The sequence below is a fragment of the Cervus canadensis genome, chromosome 24 (genome assembly GCF_019320065.1).
Source record: "Cervus canadensis isolate Bull #8, Minnesota chromosome 24, ASM1932006v1, whole genome shotgun sequence".
NCBI lineage: Eukaryota > Metazoa > Chordata > Mammalia > Artiodactyla > Cervidae > Cervus > Cervus canadensis.
This window is the reverse complement of record NC_057409.1, coordinates 20,058,028-20,078,700: the sequence shown is the minus strand read 5'-3', so window position 1 is coordinate 20,078,700 and position 20,673 is coordinate 20,058,028. Positions and strand designations below refer to the sequence as shown.

The following is a 20,673-nucleotide window of genomic DNA, read 5'->3' as shown; positions in this document are numbered from 1 at the left end:
CCTGGCTGCTTCAGTGATTTCTTTCTTTTTTTTTTTTTCTTTAATTAATTTTTTTTAATTGAAGGATAATTGCTTTACAGAATTTTGCTCTTTTCTGTCAAACCTCAACATGAATCAGCCATAGGTATACATATATCCCCTCCCTTTTGAACCTCCCTCCCGTCTCCCTCCCCATCCCTCCCATCTGGGTTGATACAGAGCCCCTGCTTGAGTTTCCTGAGCCAGACAGCAAATTCCCAGTTGGCTATCTATTTTACATATGGTAATATAAGTTTCCCTGTTACTCTTTCCATACATCTCACCCTCTCCTCCCTCTCCCCATGTCCGTAAGTCTATTCTCTTTGTCCGTTTCTCCATTGTTGCCCTGTAAATTAAGGGATCCAGAACACACTGGATCCTATCTCAGTGGAGTGTTCGAGAACCAGGGCACCAGCATTGCCATCTGACTTTACAGTTCACAGAAGTTAAAGCTGCACACATTTTACCAAGCACATTTTTTTCAGATCAGTTGTGCATCACCTCAGTGGAAGGTGTCTAGTGATCGACACTCAGAAGTTTGGGTCTCCAAGAAAAGGGGGAGTCTGGCATGCTTTCTGTGGAAGAGAATTTTTATATCGCAAAATATACTTTTTGTGTTTCTAGGAAACAGTGGGAGTTGACTCTAGGATCATAGTGTTCAGGATTCCCTGCAAATCCCTACAGAACAACACAAAACCCAGTAGTATGTAATTTTCATCTCAGTGAGACTAAAAGGAGCTCGGGGTGATGCCGAAATAAAATGTAGCCTAGCCCACCGACATTAAGGGAGATAAAGTGTTTAATCAGTGTCTTCTAGAAAGAAGTGACATCTGCATGGAACACCTGCTGTCTTCATTATAACTTTAAATGAGCTGTGTCTCTGGGGGTTAGCAGGCCCTTCTTTTGGCACACCGTGCTGTGACAGAGATAAACTTTAAGCCCCAAGTAATTCTCCATCGTGTGGAAGATGCTTTTTAGGGAGACATGTGGGGGTAAGGAGGAAAATGAGCCCCTGCCTTAGATCACTCAGGCCCAGCGAGGACCATCTTGAACATAGCTTTGACACTGTGACACTTGTCAGGTTATGACAATGTTTTCTTACCCCCTCGGCAGCCCTAATTATTTGCTAATTATTATCATTTTAATGTTTTATGCATCAGGAAGGCATGAAGACAGCGTTTCTTGGTTTATGGGCATAGCTGTTTCCTGGAATTCTGGATTTCTTTCTTTTTTTAATTTTAATTTTGAACTTTTTATTTTGTCTTGGGGTGTCACTGATTAACAATGCTGTGATGGTTTCAGGGGAACAGTGAAGGGGCTTAGCCATACGTGTACATGGACCCTGTCTCTTTCAAACTCCCTCCCACCCAGGCTGGCACGTAACACACGTTCTTTGTGCTCTACAGTAGGCCCTTGTTGGTTATCCATTCTCAATATAGCAGTGTGCACATGCCCGTCCCAGACTCCCCTAACCGCCCCTCCCCCTCTGGCAACCATCAATGCGCTCTCTAAGTCAGTGAATCTCTTTCTGTTTTGTAAGTTTATCTGTAGCATCTCTTTTTAGATTCCACATATAAGGAATGTCATAAGATATTTCTCCCTCCCTGTCTGACTTAAACTTCAGTCAGTATGACAATCTCTCGGTCCATCTGTGTTGCTGCAAATGGCATAATTTCACTGTGTGCTTTGAGGAAGGGATCTGAGTAGTCACTGAGCACCACCCATGTTGATGGCTTGTTTCTCTTACACTTTGGCTCATTACCGCAGGAGCAGACCGTCCTGCATGTGAGGGACAAGGAGGCATAGAAGGGGAAGAGCAGCAAGGAGCGCTTTCTCAGAGCCTTTCAAACCAGTTACCATTCTGGCAGATTATCATCTAACCAAGAATGATTTCCATACGCGGTGGCTGTGAAAATGATGTTTAAGCGGCCATGTGGTTCATCTTATTAGCCTGAGGGGAAAGTAACTCACCACCAAACCCTGCCATGGTGTAGATAGGATTGTTTGAAACCCAAATCAAAACATCTGCTGTTTTTCAACTGTGCGAACCTAAGGCTTTGTCCCCGTACAGCTGCTGTGCACTCCAGCTCTTAGACCTTGACACCAGACAAGGGGGACATCTTCAGAGTTAATGAGCTATTAGGACATTCTTTCCTGTCAATTAGCTGGTAGAATAATGAGATCAAATGAGCACTGTCCTTAAAAAACACCCAGACTTGTATTTTCTAAAAAGAGTGTCTTTCTCTGCTGTTTTAGTGACATGAATAGACAGACAACTGTTTAACATGAAAATAAAAACTGCACCTACAGCAGACAGAAGAGAGATATACAGACAGGATCCTACTTACTCTAAACTCAGGATTCACAGATTTTCCTCTTGAGTGGATGTAATGACATCATAACAACTGCTTTCACCTTGATTGTCCTAAAGACTGGCAGACAAATAATTAGGGGGTGAGCATGTTTTCTCGTGTGAATACATATATCATATCTAAAGTTTGAGGCAATCTAGGTATCAATCCTAAATTTGAATTAGTGGGCTCCAGACCATGGACCATCTAAGGATTTTGATTTTCCCCTGAATGTGATGAGAAGTTAGGGAAGGGTGTGACCAAAGGAGAGAGGGGACCATGGGGAAAGGCCCTGAGATGAGAGGGTGGCCCATTGTAGGTACTACAATGTGCGGATCAGAGTGGCAAATGGGTGGGAATTGGGTTGTCAGACTCATTAAGGGTTTTGCACTTGACCTTGGAGACAGGGGAAACCATTGAGACTCGAGTGCGGGGGTAGCAACAAGGTGAAATCTGGATTTTAAGCTCACTTTGCTTTGTGTGGGTTCCAGGAGAGAGATGGAATTTGAGTTCCAGCATGCCAGGCACCATTATTTAGTGACATATGCATGTGTATATATGTGTATGTGCGTGTGTATATATGTGAGCATGTATGTACATGTGTGTTCACTCAGTCCGACAACTGCAAATGAAGGGTTACTATTTACCCATTTCAGAGAAGAGGAGACTAAACTCAAGGCAGGGAAACTGGGGTCCCATAGCTAATAAGTCATATACAGAGATTTGAGCCCAAGGAGTCTTGGTTCCAGAGTCTGTTTACTTCATCATTACATTGTTTTGCCTTTCATATTGTATTGCTAGGGTCATTGTCATAGTATTTTACTTGATAATTAATATAGTTAATAGTATTCTAAATGCTACTAGTATTTTACTAGCTTAATGAACTGTTTTTGGTATTCATACTCATAGGAATGAAATTAAAAATTGTAATTAGCTAGTTTTCTGTAAAATATTCATCAAAAACTTTCAGGCTTCCCTGGTGGCTTAGTGGTAAAGAGTCCACCTGCCAAGGCAGAAGACACGGATTCGATCCATGATCCAGAAAGATCCCACATGCCACAGAGTACTAAGTTCGTGTGCTATTAACTACTGAACCTGTACTCTAAAGGCCGGGAACCAAAACTGCTGAGCCCACATGCCACAACCTGCTGAAGCCTGTGTGCCCTAGAGCCCATGCTCTGCAACAAGAGAAGCCACAATGAAAAGCCTGCACGCTGCCGCTAGAGAAAAGCCCGAGCAGCAATGAAGACCCAGCACAGCCAAAAATAAAAATAAATAAAAATTTAAAAAAAAAAAAAGGTTCATCAAAAAGTTTCAAATTAAGTTTTCCAAATAGAGGTTTTTTAATGTCTTCTTGGTCAACGTTAACCTTCCTATGGGAATTTCTACTACACATTTCATGGTTGAGAGTTTCCAGAACCTTCAGTGGAGACGTGTGAAAGTGGAGGGAATATAAAATCCCCGGATGTTTTCCACCCCACAGCTAACACTCAGCCAACGATAGACAAAATCTTCCACTTCAGTGGAAAGTTAGAAAAGATGATATTAAATGGAGGAGAGTGGACTTTTATGAAAGGTACAGCTCACTGTTATCAAGGAGAATTAAAGGAGTATTTGTGACCACACTTGGTTTTTGGAAAAAAGAGAATCACCATTGGATCCAGCATGACTGTGGGTCCATCTAAGGCCTATAAGACAAGAAAGGTCAAGTGTACTGTTACTGAGTAACTCAAGACGATGTTTCAGTGATTTGGGTGATTTTCAATCCTGACTGCCAGTCAGAATCATCTGAGGACCTTTTAAAAATTATTGGTGCCTGGACCCCCAAATAAACTAGAGTCCACAGCCAGTGGGGCAGGGGTGAGGGTGTGTACACGGAATCAGCCATGTGGGTGCAGGCACTAGGAATGCGTTATGAGCATCCTGTGATTCTTGCAGGTCTTCAGGTGGGGAGCTCCTTGAGGACAAAGGAGAGAGGTTTCCATTTATCTCTGTGTCACTCTCTAACTGTAGAAGAAGACAGAAGGTACCTTTTTAAAAAAATTTTTTTTAATTGAAAGTACAAATAGTACCATCCATTTAGTAGTTACCTAGATTTCTAAATTCTATGTAATGTTTAGAATATATGGAAAACCCATATTGTGCCAGGTATGGGCAAGGTAGCCACCCCTCTTCCCCTTAAATGAAGATTAAAACCAAAGTCTCTGCCTGCAGGAAACTTAGTTAAGTGGAAGAGAGAGAGAGAAGGTTGGAAGGAGGGAACTAAGAAGGAATCAGCAGAAACAGCCGTTGTCTGGGTGAACCTATTGTTAATCAAAGAGAAGGGTGACTGATGGTCTGGAATATTTAGGAATGGGATGGATTGATGGGAGGGAGAGAGGAAGAGAGTGGGTTGTGAGTGGTTTCCTCTTAGGTTTCCATGAAAAGAAAGGAAACCATTAAAACCAACTTACATCACATACTAATTCTTATTGGAAATCATGCAATTAAGAAACTGTAGAACAGCATGTTTGTTTTTCATTTACTCTGTTTTTTAGGCTTGCCTTTATTGATGAGGAATGTTGACATAAGCATAAAGCAGCACATTTTAATGATTATTGCTTGTAGTGTGTTTTCTTTTTTAATTATTTTGCCTTTTAACATGTTTCTTATTACAGAGGCATGAGGTTCTTTTCCAGGCCTTTTAGTGATTAGGAAATTTGCAATTCACAAGAGCACCAATTAGAGACGATTATAACCTGACGGGCACGACTCTGCCATCTGAGGAGAACTCAGCTGACACTTGCAGAAACTGTGCAAAAAAAATGTTAGTCTAAGAGCCCTGTGGCAGCAGTTTGGCCTTATAAGAACTCCGCAGAGTTCTTGTTTGTAATAATGTGTCATTCCTTGGATTATAATAGCTCTGTAAGGGCCTTAGCACTCACCACCTTGGTCCTAACCCCCTTGGCACAGTGCACCCTAGAAAGAGAAGGTATTGGCTGGAGCCACACGGCTCGACCACTCGTCCTGGAGTCTGCAGCATCATACTCCCTGTTCAGAGCTGTTTTTTACTGTATCCTCCAAGTTCACTTTTAAGCATAATACGCCATCAGAAAAATGAAGGGGATTATTCAAAGAGTAATAATACACATTCTCACCATTACAACTGTAGGATTGGCCAAAAAAATTGTTTGGGTTTTTCATAAGCTGTTATGGAAAAAAACCCAAACGAACTTTTGGGCCAACCCAATACATATCCCCCTCTACCTTAGAGGGTTGTCAATAAGATCCTTTGGTGCCTGCATTTGCTTTGAGGAGTGTCTGTTGGCCAACTAGAGCAGAGAGGTGAGGATCTATCCTTTAAAATAAATGTTAACAAGTTCGATTGACCAGCTTGCATCAGCTTGTTTTCTAACATGACGTTGGGAACTCTGGTGGGTTTTCTGGCATCTTGTATTTAACTGAGCTTTCTTGTGGATGGATCCAGAACATTCTCCAACTAGATTTTCTTCTTATGCATTGAGTGTCGTGATGCTGTGAATTTTTGGCCAGATTCATCTTTAATTAATTGATTAAATTAAGTATCAAATGATTTTTAAAACAAAATTAGGACTCAACTTATATTTTCTTAGTCTCTAATTTTATAACCTTTGTACACAATTGGATTTTCAGTTGAAATCAGCCCTAGTATTGATGTTTTGCTAAATGCCAAACATTAGCTCTTTAAATTGAGGGGGACTCCAGCAAATGCTTCTCATTCATTCCCTAAACACTCCCAGCAGCATCCATGTGTTGGGCCATCTTCACACAGTCAGAAATGTGCGTCTTTGGAAGGACCTTTTAAAGCAGCATAAAGCGAGAATAATTCTCTGTTTTGAGCCCCCTTGCCCAAGTTGCTGCTTAAGATGATCAAAAAGTTGATTAACCCAACTTAATTTAAAATTGTCTTAAGGTAGTTATTTTACGGTAGTTATCAGATACAGTTCATCTAGACAACCGAAGCTTTGCCTATCAAGAATTTGGTTTTTTTCTTTTGAACTTTTTATTTTATATTGGGTATAGCTGATTAACACTGTTCTGATAGTTTCAGGTGGACAGTGAAGGGACTCAGCCACACATATACATGTACCCATTCTCCCCCATCAAGGCTGCCACATAACACGGGGCAGAGTTCCCTGTGCTATACAGTAGCTGCTTGTTGGTTATCCATTTTAAATATAGCAGTGTGTACACATCCCTCCGTTTCCCCCAGGCAACCATAATGATGACTGTGTTTTAAAAAACATGTAAAGCAGGGAAACAGGGCAAAGATAGGAAGAGCCGAGAGTCTGTCTCCGCCTCAGTCTGTGAGGAAGCCCTTTGCAGCCTGCCTTTCACGCCTCCACACAGTGTGGGCTTCACAGCCAGTCAGGCCCCAGTTGGAGTCCCAGCTGTCTCTCCTTCATCAGCGAACAAGGTAATTAGGGGATTTATGGGGATTCTGTGGCTGGTGGTTAGACCCTCCTCTGGAGGCTGTGGTGACAGCCGCCTGAGTCCTGGGATGAGTGCCCCCCACCCCCCAGCACCCAGAGAAGGCCCTGGGAGAGCTCCTCCTCTTTCACACGTGCTGTCTTTGCTTATCTTAGGCCACTGGCTAACATATATCTTTTGGCATTCATTTCAAGCCTTCCTAGAGATATCTCCAAAAATGATGATAATTGCAATGAATGCTTAAGCACTAATATTTAGCAAGCCCCCTTGTATATACCAGGCCCAGCAAGGACATTACATGCATTTTTACCTCCTGAGCTACCAGGGAAGCCTTACATGCGTTTTAAAAAATTTACTTTGTATAAGAACTCATGAGGCAGGGCACAGTTGAGGCATATATATTAAACGTATTAGGGCTTGGTTCTGATTCCAAAGCACTGCATCCTGCTCCAAGGATCTTGTTCTCAGAGTGCGAAATTCTGTTTCTACCCCCATCCAAAGCCTCCTGGGTGGCTCAGTGGTAAAGAAGCTGCCTGCCAGTGCAGGAATCAGGGTTCTATCCTTGGCTCGGGAAGATCCCCTGGAGAAGGAAATGGCAACCCATTCCAGTGTTCTGGCCTGGAGGATCCCATGGACAGAGGAGCCTGGTGGGCTGCAGTCCATGGGGTTGCAAGAGAGTCAGATACAACCTAGCAACTGAAACAACAACTGAACAACAGTCAGCCAGCGCATACCTTGAGCTGGGTGCTGGTCTAAGCCCTTTCTATGTATTAACTGAATTAAGGTTCACCGTAACTTTCTGCAAGGTCCGTTGATGTTCCCATTTTTCAGATGAGAAAACCAAGGCACAGAGGGGCTCAGTAACCTTTCCACTTACCCAAGGTCACAGAGTGTAAACTGGGTCTCAAACTCTGGTGCTTAAAGCCCCCAGCTGTCCTTTCCCTTTACACTTAAGCAGTTCTTAACACTTGTTTACAATAAGTCTCAGACTAATTAATGAAAAGACAGGAATTCTCTCCTCCTCACCTTAACCATCCCAGCTATTCTTTCTGCTTTTCCAGTAAACTTACAGAATTCTTTTCCTTATCCTTGCTACAGTCCTTCTGAAGTAGTGATATATTGACTGTTTCATCCAAAGGCTAAACCAAGACTAACGCCTAAGCAAGGAAGAACAAATAGTGAATTCATTAACTGGGAATCTATTTACAATCCCCAAGGCTCATTGTGCAGGCAGTGCTTCTGTATCATTTAGAGTTGCTAATAAACGGAAGTCTTTGCATCTTTCCAAGCGTCTTGATATTTACCAGTCTCATATTTTACCATAGGAAGCGGCTTCAACAAGCATATTCATGTGTTGACAGTTCTAATTAATACAAGTAATTAGTCCTGACAGTAGAACTGTGAAAAGAAGACCCATTCATAAATTTGCTAATTATGTCACTCTGCTCAGAATTTAATTGCAGTCTAGTCTTTAATCATTTCTGTATATGGGCAAAAGGCCAGCTGACTAAATTCTTCAGACTTTTACATTTACCACTCATAAAGGAATTTTGTCAAAATTAATTTATCATTGGAACATAACAGTCCGGTGTGCAGAAGTGGTGAAGAACAGAGCTCCTTCTGCAGAGAAACAAACAGGAGAATGGGGAAAGCCAGGCAAGGAAGGAGGGAGGGAGAGACGAAGTCATCAAGAGCATCTACATCCTTTCTTACGTATCTACATCTACGAGGTTTTGTGTACTCATATTTCAGTGTTTTTCTAAAAAGTCAGGTAGTTTTATTTAGGCTGTTCATATGCTCATGGTACAGAAAATTTCAAGACAATTTGTTACCCGGACCCAAAGTTGAGCCCTCTTCTCTCTGATGTTAATAGCCTACTTTTCAAACAAGGACGTCTGTTCTAAAACAGGGTTTTTCTAACTGAGCTCTATTAACCTCGTCTGTGTGTGTGTGTGTGCGCTCGCGCATGTGTGTGCTCAGTCATGTCCAACTCTCTGTGACCCCGTGGACTGTAGCCTACCAGGCTCCTCTGTCCATGTCCATGGGATTTCCCAGGCATGATTATTAGAATGGGTTGCCATTTCCCCCTCCAGGGGATCTTCCCGACCCAGAAATCGAACCCGCATCTCCTGTGTCTCCTGCATTGGCAGGCGGGTTCTTTTCCACTGAACCACTTCGTGAAAGTGTAAGTTGCTCAGTCCTGGAGAAGGAAATGGCAACCCACTCCAGTACTCTTGCTTGGAAAATCCCATGGATGGAGGAGCCTGGTAGGCTACAGTCCATGGGGTTGCAAAGAGTCAGACACGACTGAGCGACTTCACTTCTTTTCCACTGTACCACTTTGTGAAAGTGTAAGTCACTCAGTCATGTCCGACTCTTTGCGACCCCATGGACTATACAGTCCATGGAATTCTCCAGTCCAGAATACTGGAGTGGGTAGCCTTTCCCTTCTCCAGGGGATCTTTCCAGCCCAGCGATCGAACTTGCATCTCCTGTGTCTCCTGCATTGGCAGGCGGGTTCTTTACCACTGCGCCACCTTTGGGGCTGGATAGTTCCTTGTTGCGGTGGGATGGGGCCATCCTGTGCACTGTGGGATGTTGAGTAGCATCTGACTTCTTACCCACTGCATGCTCGTGCCCCCTTCCTCCCAGTTGTGATGGCCAAAACTATCTCCAGACACTGCCATTGTTCCCTAGGTGGGCTACACTGGTTGAGAACCACTGCACCAGAGTGTAAGTTAAGATGGAAAAAGAATCAGGTAAACGTGTGTATAGGATGCTTACCTAGAAGCAGTTGTAGCCAAATCAGTAAAGCACATCACTTAAACACAATTTGGTAATATGAAATTCAGTTGGAATGATGCTCCTCGAGTTTCAGTACCTCCCTCAGTATCGAGTTCCCTCTGGTTCTCTTGGATTGTAAGTACAGTAGTGTTTAGTATTAATAGTAGAGTAGTTGTATCTAAAATCCTTTGCTTCTCGTGTTAGATACACTGGGCTTGTAGCTTTCATGGATTTTAATATTTAGAGTTCTGACCACTGTAAGATGACCTTAAAGTTATGGATACTCGACTGCAGGTGTTCTTTGTTTTCAAGTTCATGAATTCCTCCCTTCTTGTCTTGCCTCCATCCAGTGCTTAGATGTTCAGTCCTTTGTTTCAGTTACTCTGTTACAAATACTTCAGTGCCTTTGCAGCTCACTCCTTCGGGACATCTGGGACCCAGCATCTGGCAGCTGAGCCCGATTGGAGAATGTGACCCAACAGAACAGACGGAGCCTAAATGACATCGACATCTCCCCTGTCCTCGAGTTCCCAGAGAAAATGGAATCCACCTTCGGCATCCCATCATGAAAACTACAAACCTACCTGCATCCACTCGCATACTTGTCCCTCCCTGACAGCTGGGCAGGGAGGGCTCTTTCCTCTTTTCAAAAGCTAGTCATTCACCTGTCTTCTCTGCTCAGGAAACTCTGTTGTTACTGATTCACCCTCTCTCCATTCTGTCTTCAGCTTTTGACTCTTTACCAGATCCTTCCTATCAACATGTAAACCTACTCAAGTCTCTTTCCTCCCTCATCCCAAAGAGAAGGAGACAGGTCAACAACTCGACTGACTTTTATTCACCACCTTTCCTTCCCATTTACAGTCTCCAGTCTTCACTTTCACTCTGGATCTTCCCTCCATTTCTTCAATCATGCTGCTGCCCGCTACCCCTCCTCCCCGCCCCGCCCCTTACTCTAATGAAAGTTCCCCAGTGATCTCAATGTTGCTGAGGCTTGGAGACACTTTTCTTCCTTAGATGTACTTAATGTTACGTACTCGCTCCTTGAAACCCTGCCTTTTTCCTCCAGTTCTCCTGATGCCCACCCTCCCAGGTTTCCCACTGCTACTCTGCTCTAAACCTTTTTCTTGGTCTACTTTGCAGGCTCCCCCCACACCCCCACCACCACCCCCTGCCACCTTGGAATATCAGTTTTCCTAATGACTTTATTCTAGGTCTTCTTTTCTTCTCTTAAGCTTTAGTTACTATTTGTACTTCAAATTTATCTCCTCCGCCCAGATCTCTTTCTGAAATCACAGATAAATGAGCTCAAGGACATCTCATGTGCCTCACGTACAAACCTGAATTTGTGGTAGCTTTTCTACCTCCCCAACTTGCTCCCCGTCAGGTGTTACCTCCTGGGTATTGGTCAGTAACCAGGTGATCTTGATGCTAACTCAAAATATGTCTCAAATCCACGTCCACTCGTCTAGGCCACTGTTATGACTGGACTGTAGGAGGTCAGGACAAAGAAGTGTGAGAGCCAGATTCCATAGGGCCTTTCAGGCCGTTGAAGGACTTCAGTTTTTCTCTTGAGTGAGATGGGAGCCATTAGAGGGTTATGAGCACAGGAGTATCATAATAATTTAACTTGATTTTGTAAAGGGTCACTGGGGCTATTGTGTTGAAAATAGTCTGTGGGGTGGCCTAGTGGGTTGAATGGTGACCCCCGACAAGAGATATATTCACCCAGAGCCTTAGAATATGACTGTATTTGGAGTAAGCCTCTTGGCAGGTGTAATAAAGTAACAAGGTGATATCATCCTGATTGGGTGGGACCTAAACCCAATGGACGTGAGTTTGAGTAAACTGTGGGAGTTGGAGATAGACAGGGAGGCCTGGCGTGCTGCAGTCCATGGGGTCACAAAGAGTCGGACACGACTGAGGGACTGAACCGAACTGAACTGAAACCCAGTGACAGCTGAGCTGATGAGTTAGACAAGGGGAAGACAGACAGAGGAGGAGGCACAAGTGGAGACAGGCAGAGGGGAGCAGCAGGAAGACCAGTCAGGGTCCCGCTGCAGTGATTCAGGCAAGGGAGGACCGCTGCCCCCTTTCTGACGGCAGCCGTGGAGGAGTGCAAGGTGGTCAGCTTCTGGATACCTTTTGAAGGCAGAGTGGAAGGATCTTTGACAGAATAGCAGTGATTATGAGAGAAAGAGAAGTGAAGGGAGTAACATTTTTGGCTGAGGGCACTGAAAAGTTGGAGTTCCCATTAACCTGAACACATAGAGCAGGTTTGCAGGGAGAAAAAATAGAGCTCAGTCTTGGACCTGGAGAGAGTGACAAGCTTTGAGAGCTCCACGTGGGGATGGAGTTGGTGGTTCAGCATGAGATTAGATGACAGGTATGGTCTGAAACTATCAGCATGATGTAAATAATATTTAAGTTAATGAACGTAGATGGAATCACCAGGGAACGTAAATGGAATCCTCTTCTTATCAATGGAGAAGAGGATCAAGGACTGAGCTCTGGGGGTTTCCAACATTAAAAGGTTGAAGAGAAAAGGAGGCCAGCAAAGGAGAGTGAGAAGAAGGAACCAGTGAAGCAGGGTGAAAAAACAGAGAAAAAGAGAGCAGGTGGTCCTAGAACTGGGGTCCCCAGCCTCTGGGATCTAATGCCTGATTATCTGAGGGGGAACTGCTGGGAATAATAATAGAAATGAAGTGCACAGTAAGTGTAATACTTGTGTGTTTGTTGTGTGCGTGCCGAGTCGCTCAGTCATGTCCGACTCTTCTCGACCTCATGGATTGTAGCCCGCCAGGCTCCTCTGTCCATGGGATTCTCCAGGCAAGAATACTGTAGTGGGTTGCCAGTCCTTCCTCCGGGGAATCTTACCAACCCAGGGATCAAACCCAGGTCTACCTGCATTATAGGCAGATTTTTTTTTTTACCAACGGAGTCATCCAAATCATCCCTCCAAACCACCTACCTCCCGGGTCTGTGAAAAAATTGCCTTCCATAAAACTGGTCCCTGGTGCCAAAAACGTTGGGGACCACTGCCCTTGAAGACAAGTTTTTCTAGGAGGAAAGAGTATTCTTCTGTGCTAGGTGCCCTGGTGGTCCTGGGCGGATGAGGACTGAGAAATGACCTGTGGGTTTAGCAATGCCAAGGTTAGCAATAGCCTTGACAGGAGCTGTTTCAGGATGTGAACCGTTCCTGGTGTGATACAGACCCTGCTATTGTACCTTGTTCCACCAGAGTTGAAAGCCCCGAGCTTCTAAAAGCTTCAAGTTTCTTAATCATCCCCCACCCCTAATAAAGGGTGAAGAGAAGGACCCTGATGACTCACATAGGCTCCATTACTGCTGCTGGGTTCCCCAGCCTTAAGTGGTAGTAAATATATAAACTCCTGATGCTGCTCATCCTAAGCAACAGAGAATCACCCATGTGAGAAGCGGCCTAACCACAAAGCAACATTTGCCTTTGGTGTGGACCATCTCGCCTTGTGCTTTTTCAGCGTAAGGCCAATAGTGGAAATTCCTAATTTCCCTGCTGTAGTACATGACCGTGTATGGAGGGGTTTCTCCTCAGGGCCCTGCTCAGTGGCTCTAGAGCAGCACCGTCTTACAGAAGTTTCCACAGTGATGGACATGGTTTGGTCTTTTATCTTCTGTGTCCAAAATCGTAGCTGCTAGCCACATGTGCTGAGTGCTTGGAATGTAGTTAGAACAACTAAGGCGCTGTATTTTTAAGTTTACTTAATTTTAATTCATTTACATATGAAAATAGCCATGTGTCTTGGGTGAGACCCAAGAGTCTGTAGTTCAGCAGACTCTGCAGGTGATTCTCTTGCACACTGCACAGAATGGTTTCCTAGAGCTGGGCTCCACCCCTAGAACTCCTAACTTAATGGGTTTGGAGATGAGGTGTGAAAATTTGGGGCTTCCCAAGTGGCTCAGTGATAAAGAATCCACCTGCCAATGCAGGAGACACAGGTTTAATCCTTGGGTCAGGAAGATCCCCTGGAGGAGGAATTGGCAACCCACTACAGTTTTCTTGCCTGAAAAATTTCCTTGGACAGAGGAGCCTGGTGAGCTACACTCCGTGGGGTTGCACAGAGTCAGACATGACTGAGGCTGGCACACAGTAAGCATGTGACTTGTTAAGAGGTTCCCAGGTAATGCTCGGAAGCTGAACTGGAGATGACTTTAAGAACCTGATGTACAAAATGGGCCTTCTCTTTGGGAGGTGACCCCAGATCCCCAAGAGTCAATTCCGTAAGTGCCATATAACAAATACTTTGTCAGGGTATCCTGAGTATATCCTATGAACTTTATGAAAATCTTTTTAGCTATTTTCTTATGATCCAGTAATGAGCAGTGCCTGACTCATTGAGGAGCTCACAGTTCTGGGAACTGAACCAACAAGTCTGCAGTCTGTAGGACAGACCTTCAGGAAGGGTGGGCTGATGCTCTGGTTCTTTGGTGGAATTTCTTCTTTGTCTAGGAAACCTCAGCTTTGCTCTTAGCGGTTTTCAGCTAATTCAGTCAGGTCCACCCGGACTTACTAGGATGGTCTCCCTTGAAGTCAACTGATTAGAGACAAAAATGACATAAAGGATCATAGCTTGAAAGGTGTGGTATTTGTTTTGCTCCTTGAAGAATGGGAGAGTCTAGTCAGTGAGGACTAAGGGAATAGATATTCTAGGGAAAAATGAGCAATAAAAGGTGCCAGGACAGGAAAGTACAATTGGTATTTGCAGAGTGGCCAGTCGTTGCTGTATGATCTTTCATTGAATCTCCCTTTTTTCATCTAAAAAAAAATGGGTTAAATGCTTGTCGTAACTGTCCCCAAAAATGGAACGAGGTGGTGTTTGAGGGTGCATTTTAGAAACAATAAACACTATTTGATCTCTAGTAAAGAAAGCAGAACACCTAAGAATTGATGCCTTCGAACTGTGGTACTGGAGAAGACTCCTGAAAGTCCCTTGGACAGCCAGGAGATCAAACCAGTCAATCTTAAGGGAGATCAAACCAGTCAGTCTTAAGGGAGATCGACCCTGAATATTCACTGAAAAGACCGATGCTGAAGCTGAAGCTCCAGTATTTTTGGTCATCTGATGCGAACAGACAACTCTTTGGAGCAGTCCCTGATGCGGGGAAAGATCCAGGGCAGAAGGACAAGAGGCCATCAGAGGATGAGATGGCTGGATGGCATCACTGATGCAGGGAACATGAACTTGGGCAAACTCCAGGAGATGGTGAGGGACAGGGAGGCCTGGTGTGCTGCAGTCCATGGGGTCGCAAAGAGTCAGACAGGACTGGGAGACTGAAGATCAGCAGCAGCAAAGCACTATGAATACCAAGATACTTTATAGCAATGTTAGTGGTGGTAGTATTTGTGTATAAGTTTGTGTGGTGAAGAAAAACAAAAAAGTTTGGGCAGTAAAAAAGAGCCTGATTCTTGTGGGTTTTGTCTAAAATAATGCTTGTTTGGGGAGAAAAAGTATAGGGTTGGACAAAAGGTTCGTTCATGGTTTTGCATTACAGCATATGGAAAAACCCAAATGAACTTTTTGGCCAACCCAATAGTTTCAAATGGATTAATAGGAAATAAAAATGTCCCTACAAATGCAGTCACACCTGATTGCAAAAATGTCCCTACATATGTAGTCACACCTGATTGCCACAAAGGTGTGGTAGGCATTTGATCAGAGCCTAAGATAGCTCAACATTTTTTCCACAAGTAGACCTTAGGCCTCTATTTTTGATGCTTGAGATATTAGAGGTGAGGGAGAGTCATTTATTATAAAATCATTGAATAGTTTGCCTAAATAGGGAGAGAGAGTTAAATGATTTCCAAGAAAGTTGTTCCCAGGCAACGGCCCTTGTAGCCAGTTGACCTGGCCATCAAAGAGAGCACTGGGTAGGAGTGGGGGGATGCCAAAGTGACTGCCATTTGCAAACTTCTTTTTTCTGTCCCCCACCCCCCACACCCCAAGCTCTGCTCTACAAACCAAGCTAATTTTGCCAAGCCAATTTCCCCTTGATTTTTAAAGCCCTATGCATTTTGGATGAAATTTAATCCACATGTTCCTCCTGAGTCTCTTATGCCCAAGCCATGAAAATGTTATTTGTAAAATGTGATTCCATGTTTGAAGTCACTGTAAAGTATTTTTAGTAGATTTTCGTTCTTCATCATGCAAAATTTTTCTCGGTTTGTTTTCTTGTTTTATTTAAACACATTGTATATGATCCTAACACACATCCTGTGGTGAGACGCAAAAGGAATCTTGAAGCCAAAAGGAGGGTCTATTCTAACACAGTTGAAGGAGCCAGGTTCTACTTGCACAAGTTTATAACTATTGTCCCTCTTCAGTTATGTTGTGTCCTGGCCTCCTTTTCACACGGTCACACCCTACCCCAGCCTTCTCCTACCCTGCTGCCTAAAAGGGTGTCTGTGAAGACAAATAGGGAAAAGGGAAAGTGAGAAATAATAGAATCAAACTGCCTCCTAGGACACATTTCTGTGTTATGCCATGTGATCCTTCCTTTCCAAAGCTGAGTTCATTTTCTCCTTTTACATGCATGCTAACATTGCCCCCCCCCCCCCCCGGGAAGATTAAGCTATTTCATGAAATGTCTACAAAAATGAGAAGTAAAATCAAATTTAGGAGCAGTCTGCAGTTTCTCATTCCTAGGGCAAAATAGATGGTGGTATCTGTTTAGGGCTGAGCTAATTGAAAAATGGTTTTATTTTTACCAAAGTAAGCAATTTTTTGTTTGTTTATTTTTAATCCATTGTTTGTGTGTATGTGTGTAGATGTGTGTATTTGTGTGCACACGTTGCTAAGTTGTGTCCGACTCTTTTTGACCCCATGGACTATATCCTGCCAGACTCCTCTATCCATGGATTTCCTAGGCAAGAATTACCGGGATGGGTTGCCATTTCCTTTTCCAGCGGATCTTCCCCACACAGGGATTGAACCTGGGTCTCCTGCATTGCAGGAGGATTCTTTACCTGCAGAGCCTTTAAACCGTTGTCTCTTTGTAATCTCATAATATAGACCCGGTTTTATCTTTACACGAAGCATCCTGGTTTATGTATGTCTGTCTCTCAGAGACATCTGTGGGCTGCAGAAGGGCACCAAAGCAGCCTTGTTTTTAGTGTGTGGTAGAGATTTGTCTCTGTTCTGAGCACTGATTCCCACATAGGCAGCAGGTATAGCACCCAACATGGTAAGAGACATTTCCCACCAGGAGGAGCTGAGAGGGGTTAAATTTTGACTTCTTATGACTCTGAGCTTATGAAATACTTTCCTACCATTTAATAAAACATTGGTCCTCAAAACTGCCCCTAAGGCTATGGTTGTCTGGTTGGTTATTTTTTCATGAAGAAAATGAGGCTCAAAGGGGTAACTTTCTTAGGCATTTCATAAGGTGATGGGGGTTATTCACATGTGACTCTGTCTCTGCTGCACTGTACACTCCAGGAGGGCAGAGACGTCCTGTCCATCCTGTGGGGGCATTTGAGGACTTCTGTGGGCTTTAATTTTGGAAGCCCCACCCCCACTCCATATCATCTCAAATGTGTTCAAACATGTGACATCCCAGCCGTAGTATATTAATACATTTTTAAGTAAATGGCTGTAAATGTATATATATATATCCTATTTATGAGTTGAGATATTAAATGATCAATATGGTACATTTCATAAGCATTTAATCAAATATTTATTGCTGTTCAGTTTTGTAGGTTGTTTTTTTTTTTTTCCACTTAGGGAGTCAATTAATTATTTTGAGATCTCAGACATTTTCATAGGCTTAGTCCCTGAGTACTGGTCCCACAGAGGATAAAGCCATCCCCCTGCTCTTATAAACTTTTCTGCTCTGGGAAGGGACTTAATAAATGTTTGTTGGACGAATGACCACTTAGTGACAGAGTGAAGGAATGAACAAATGGGTGAGTAGTAAATGGTAAAGTCTGATATTAAAGAAAAAGGCCTATTTCTTTTACACAGTCATCCTGGTGGACACCCCCAAACTCCATTCAAAACATAGTCCTTGTCTTTCTCTCATTGTTCTTTTTCAAGCCGATTTTCTACCCTATTACAGCTAAGACACACGCAAGAATAGACTACAGGTTATTTGCATTTTGGTAGTTCTTCTGAGGGCTTCCCTGGTGCCTCAGTGGTAAAGAATCTGCCTGCCAATGGAGGAGACTCAGATTTGATCCCTGAGTTGAGAAGATCCCCTGGAGGAAGAAAGGGCAACCAACTCCAGTATTCTTGCCTGGAAAATCTCATGGACAGAGGAGGTTGGCAAGCTATGGTCCACGGATTCGCAAGAGTTGGACACAACTTAGTGACTACTACTTAGTGACTACACATACACACAGAGTTCTTATGAAGGAGTAACCACCTCAGGGTGATAATCAGTTCTCTGTTTAACTGCCCTAGTTTATTTGCTTTGCCTTACAAGTGTGGGATAAATGGTGGCTGTTATTAATATTCAAATACTCATTTTTTGACAAAACCGAAGAAGTGTTTTTGCCTGTCTCTTTTGTTTTGTTTAGAATTCTAAGTGTTAGCTCTCAAGTGTTTCTCATGTGATATCTGTGTTTTCAGGAGATGTGACTTTTTTTAAATCTAAAAGTGAATCTTTGTGGTTTCTCTTCAGAGCCCTTAGATTTGGATTTGATAGCTATTGAACATGATAGAAAGTTTGAGAGTTCCCTTCTTAGGCAAGCATATGCAAAGGGAACGATGAGAGGGGAGAGAGAGATGAAGATTGTGTAAAGGACAGAGCCATGCTTTCCTTCCTCAGTCCTGAGTTCACCTCTACATGCTAGATCGCTTCAGTCGTGTCTGACTCTTTGTGACCCCATGGACTCTAGCCCACCAGGCTCCTCTGTCCATGGGATTCTCCAGGCAAGAATATTGGAGTGGGTTGCTATGCCCTCCTCCAGGTGATCTTCCTGACCCAGGGATCAAACCCACATCTCTTAAGTCTCCTGCATTGGCAAGTGGGTTCTTGATCACTAGCGCCACCTGGGAAGCCCTGGTTTATCCCTAGAGAAGTGGATCCTCACTTTTCTTACATAAATGGATACCAGGGTAGATTGCTGTTCTCAGATCATCCCAAGGTCTTTAGAGGCTGTGATGGATCTCGCTGGATGGATCCAGGGCAGACCAGGGCTAAACCAAAGACCTGCAGTGCCCCTTGATTGGCTGAGTTTGTGGGCAAATGATGCCCACAAAGAGATGCAATGATGGAACTTACTCTCCATCCATGGGAAGTCTTTGGCATTGAGTCCTTCAACAAATACTCACTGGCCACCTGCATGGGGACCACCACCAGGACCAGACAGACTTCTCCCTGGAGTCCAGACCCTTGATCAAGCTCTCGCTTGAGGTATCACTTGAAATGACCTTGGTTTTTATATCTCACTTTTTGGTTGGATTTGGTTGTATGTGCACAAGTGTCCTTGTGTTTTCAAAAGGCTGAAACCTTCTGTTTATAAAGTTGGAGAGGGAAAGAAAGCCTGTAACATAGAAAATGGAAATGTAAAACTTCAGTTCCTCCACTGCTTTATTTTTTCTGATTTCTTTCAAAATCTCTTGATGGACTTGGACTTCAAAATAGAGGAATGCACTTTTCTGGTAAGCGGCCTGAGCTGACCCCTAAAAATGGTGCGCTATTCACTCGACCCAGAAAACCCCACAAAATCATGCAAATCAAGAGGTTCAAATCTTCGTGTTCACTTTAAGAACACTCGTGAAACTGCCCAGGCCATAAAGGGTATGCATATCCGAAAAGCCACCAAGTATCTGAAGGATGTCACTTTAAAGAAGCAATGTGTGCCATTCTGTCGTTACAACAGTGGAGTTGGTAGGTGTGCACAGGCCAAACAGTGGGGCTGGACACAGGGTCGGTGGCCCAAAAAGAGTGCCGGATTTTTACTACACATGCTCAAAAATGCAGAGAGTAACGCTGAGCTTAAGGGCTTAGATGTAGATTCTCTGGTCATTGAGCACATCCAAGTGAACAAAGCCCCCAGGATGCGGCGCAGGACTTACAGAGCTCACAGTCGGATCAACCCCTACATGAGCTCTCCCTGCCACATTGAGATGATTCTTACTGAAAAAGAACAGATTGTTCCTAAACCGGAAGAGGAGGTTGCACAGAAGAAAAAGATATCCCAGAAGAAACTGAAGAAACAAAAACTTATGGCCCGGGAATAAATGCTGCAGAAAATAAATGCAAATAAAAGTTAAATAAATAAATAAAGGAATGCAGAGACCTTCTTGAGTTTGTGTTGTCCTCTGGCACTATCCTTCCTCATGGATTCCTTCCTGAATTTCCAACCTGGGCACTCTTGTGCATGTTCAGTATTTGCTTTTTCCAGTGTGTGTATGTTGTATATATACATATGTGTCCTACACATGGCCGTGTATACACACACACACATATATATATATGTATATATATGTATGCATATGTGAGTATATGATTGTCCTTAAATGATTTGATTGTCCTTAAATGATCTTTTTCTAAACTCATCTAGACCATTTAATTTGTGGCAGGAATCCCAAAGTATATTCTCCCCAGAGGAAGAACAAGATTTGCCTGGCATCAATTTAAGAAAATAATTACTTAAGAAAATTGTGCAAGATGTTTTCTTACACTGGAGATTTCTGGTGACATGCAGTGGGGGCCTGCGTGCGGGGACCTCAGGCCTAATTTTGTCTAAAGAAGTTGGGAAGATAGTATTTTCTTTTTTTTTTAATTGAAGTGTAGTTGATTTACAGTGTTATATTAATTACTGCTATATGGCATAGTGATTCAGTTATATATATGTGTGTGTGTGTATTTAATGTTCTTTCCCACTATGGTTTATCATAGCATATTGAATGTAAGTTCTCTGTGCTAGACCTTGTTTATATATAAAAGCTTATATCTGCTAACCCCAAACTCCTTTCCATCTTCCCCTAGGCTCTTCCCCCTTGGCAACCACCAGTCTCTTCTCTGTTGTCCATGAATCTGTTTCACTGATAGGCTTATTTTGTCATATTTTAGATTCCACACA

General features: G+C 43.4%; 2 protein-coding genes across 6 annotated transcripts in view; both read left to right on the top strand.

Annotated features, from left to right (window-relative positions):
• The window catches only part of RHBDD1 (rhomboid domain containing 1), a 188,432-nt gene that overhangs the window by 96,857 nt on the left and 70,902 nt on the right, over positions 1-20,673 (top strand). The window contains exon 7 of one of the 5 annotated variants that reach the window (XM_043445303.1): positions 3,340-3,596. The exons of the other annotated variants lie outside the window; for them this stretch is intronic. Coding sequence (XP_043301238.1) covers positions 3,340-3,455 — 116 coding nt within the window. The 3' untranslated portion in view covers positions 3,456-3,596. Of the gene's footprint in view, positions 1-3,339; positions 3,597-20,673 lie in introns of those variants that run through there. 5 annotated transcript variants of the gene reach the window in all.
• LOC122426404 (60S ribosomal protein L17-like) lies at positions 644-19,828 on the top strand. The gene is made up of 4 exons (XM_043445306.1): positions 644-654; positions 7,559-7,562; positions 13,575-13,580; positions 19,252-19,828. Exon 4 carries the CDS (start codon positions 19,274-19,276, stop codon positions 19,826-19,828), a length of 555 nt encoding a protein of 184 aa, XP_043301241.1. The 5' UTR covers positions 644-654; positions 7,559-7,562; positions 13,575-13,580; positions 19,252-19,273.

What these genes read in the sequence shown, in the direction of transcription:
- LOC122426404 (XM_043445306.1), top strand. Translation starts at nt 19,274, where the DNA reads ATGGTGCGCTATTCACTCGACCCAGAAAACCCCACAAAATCATGCAAA.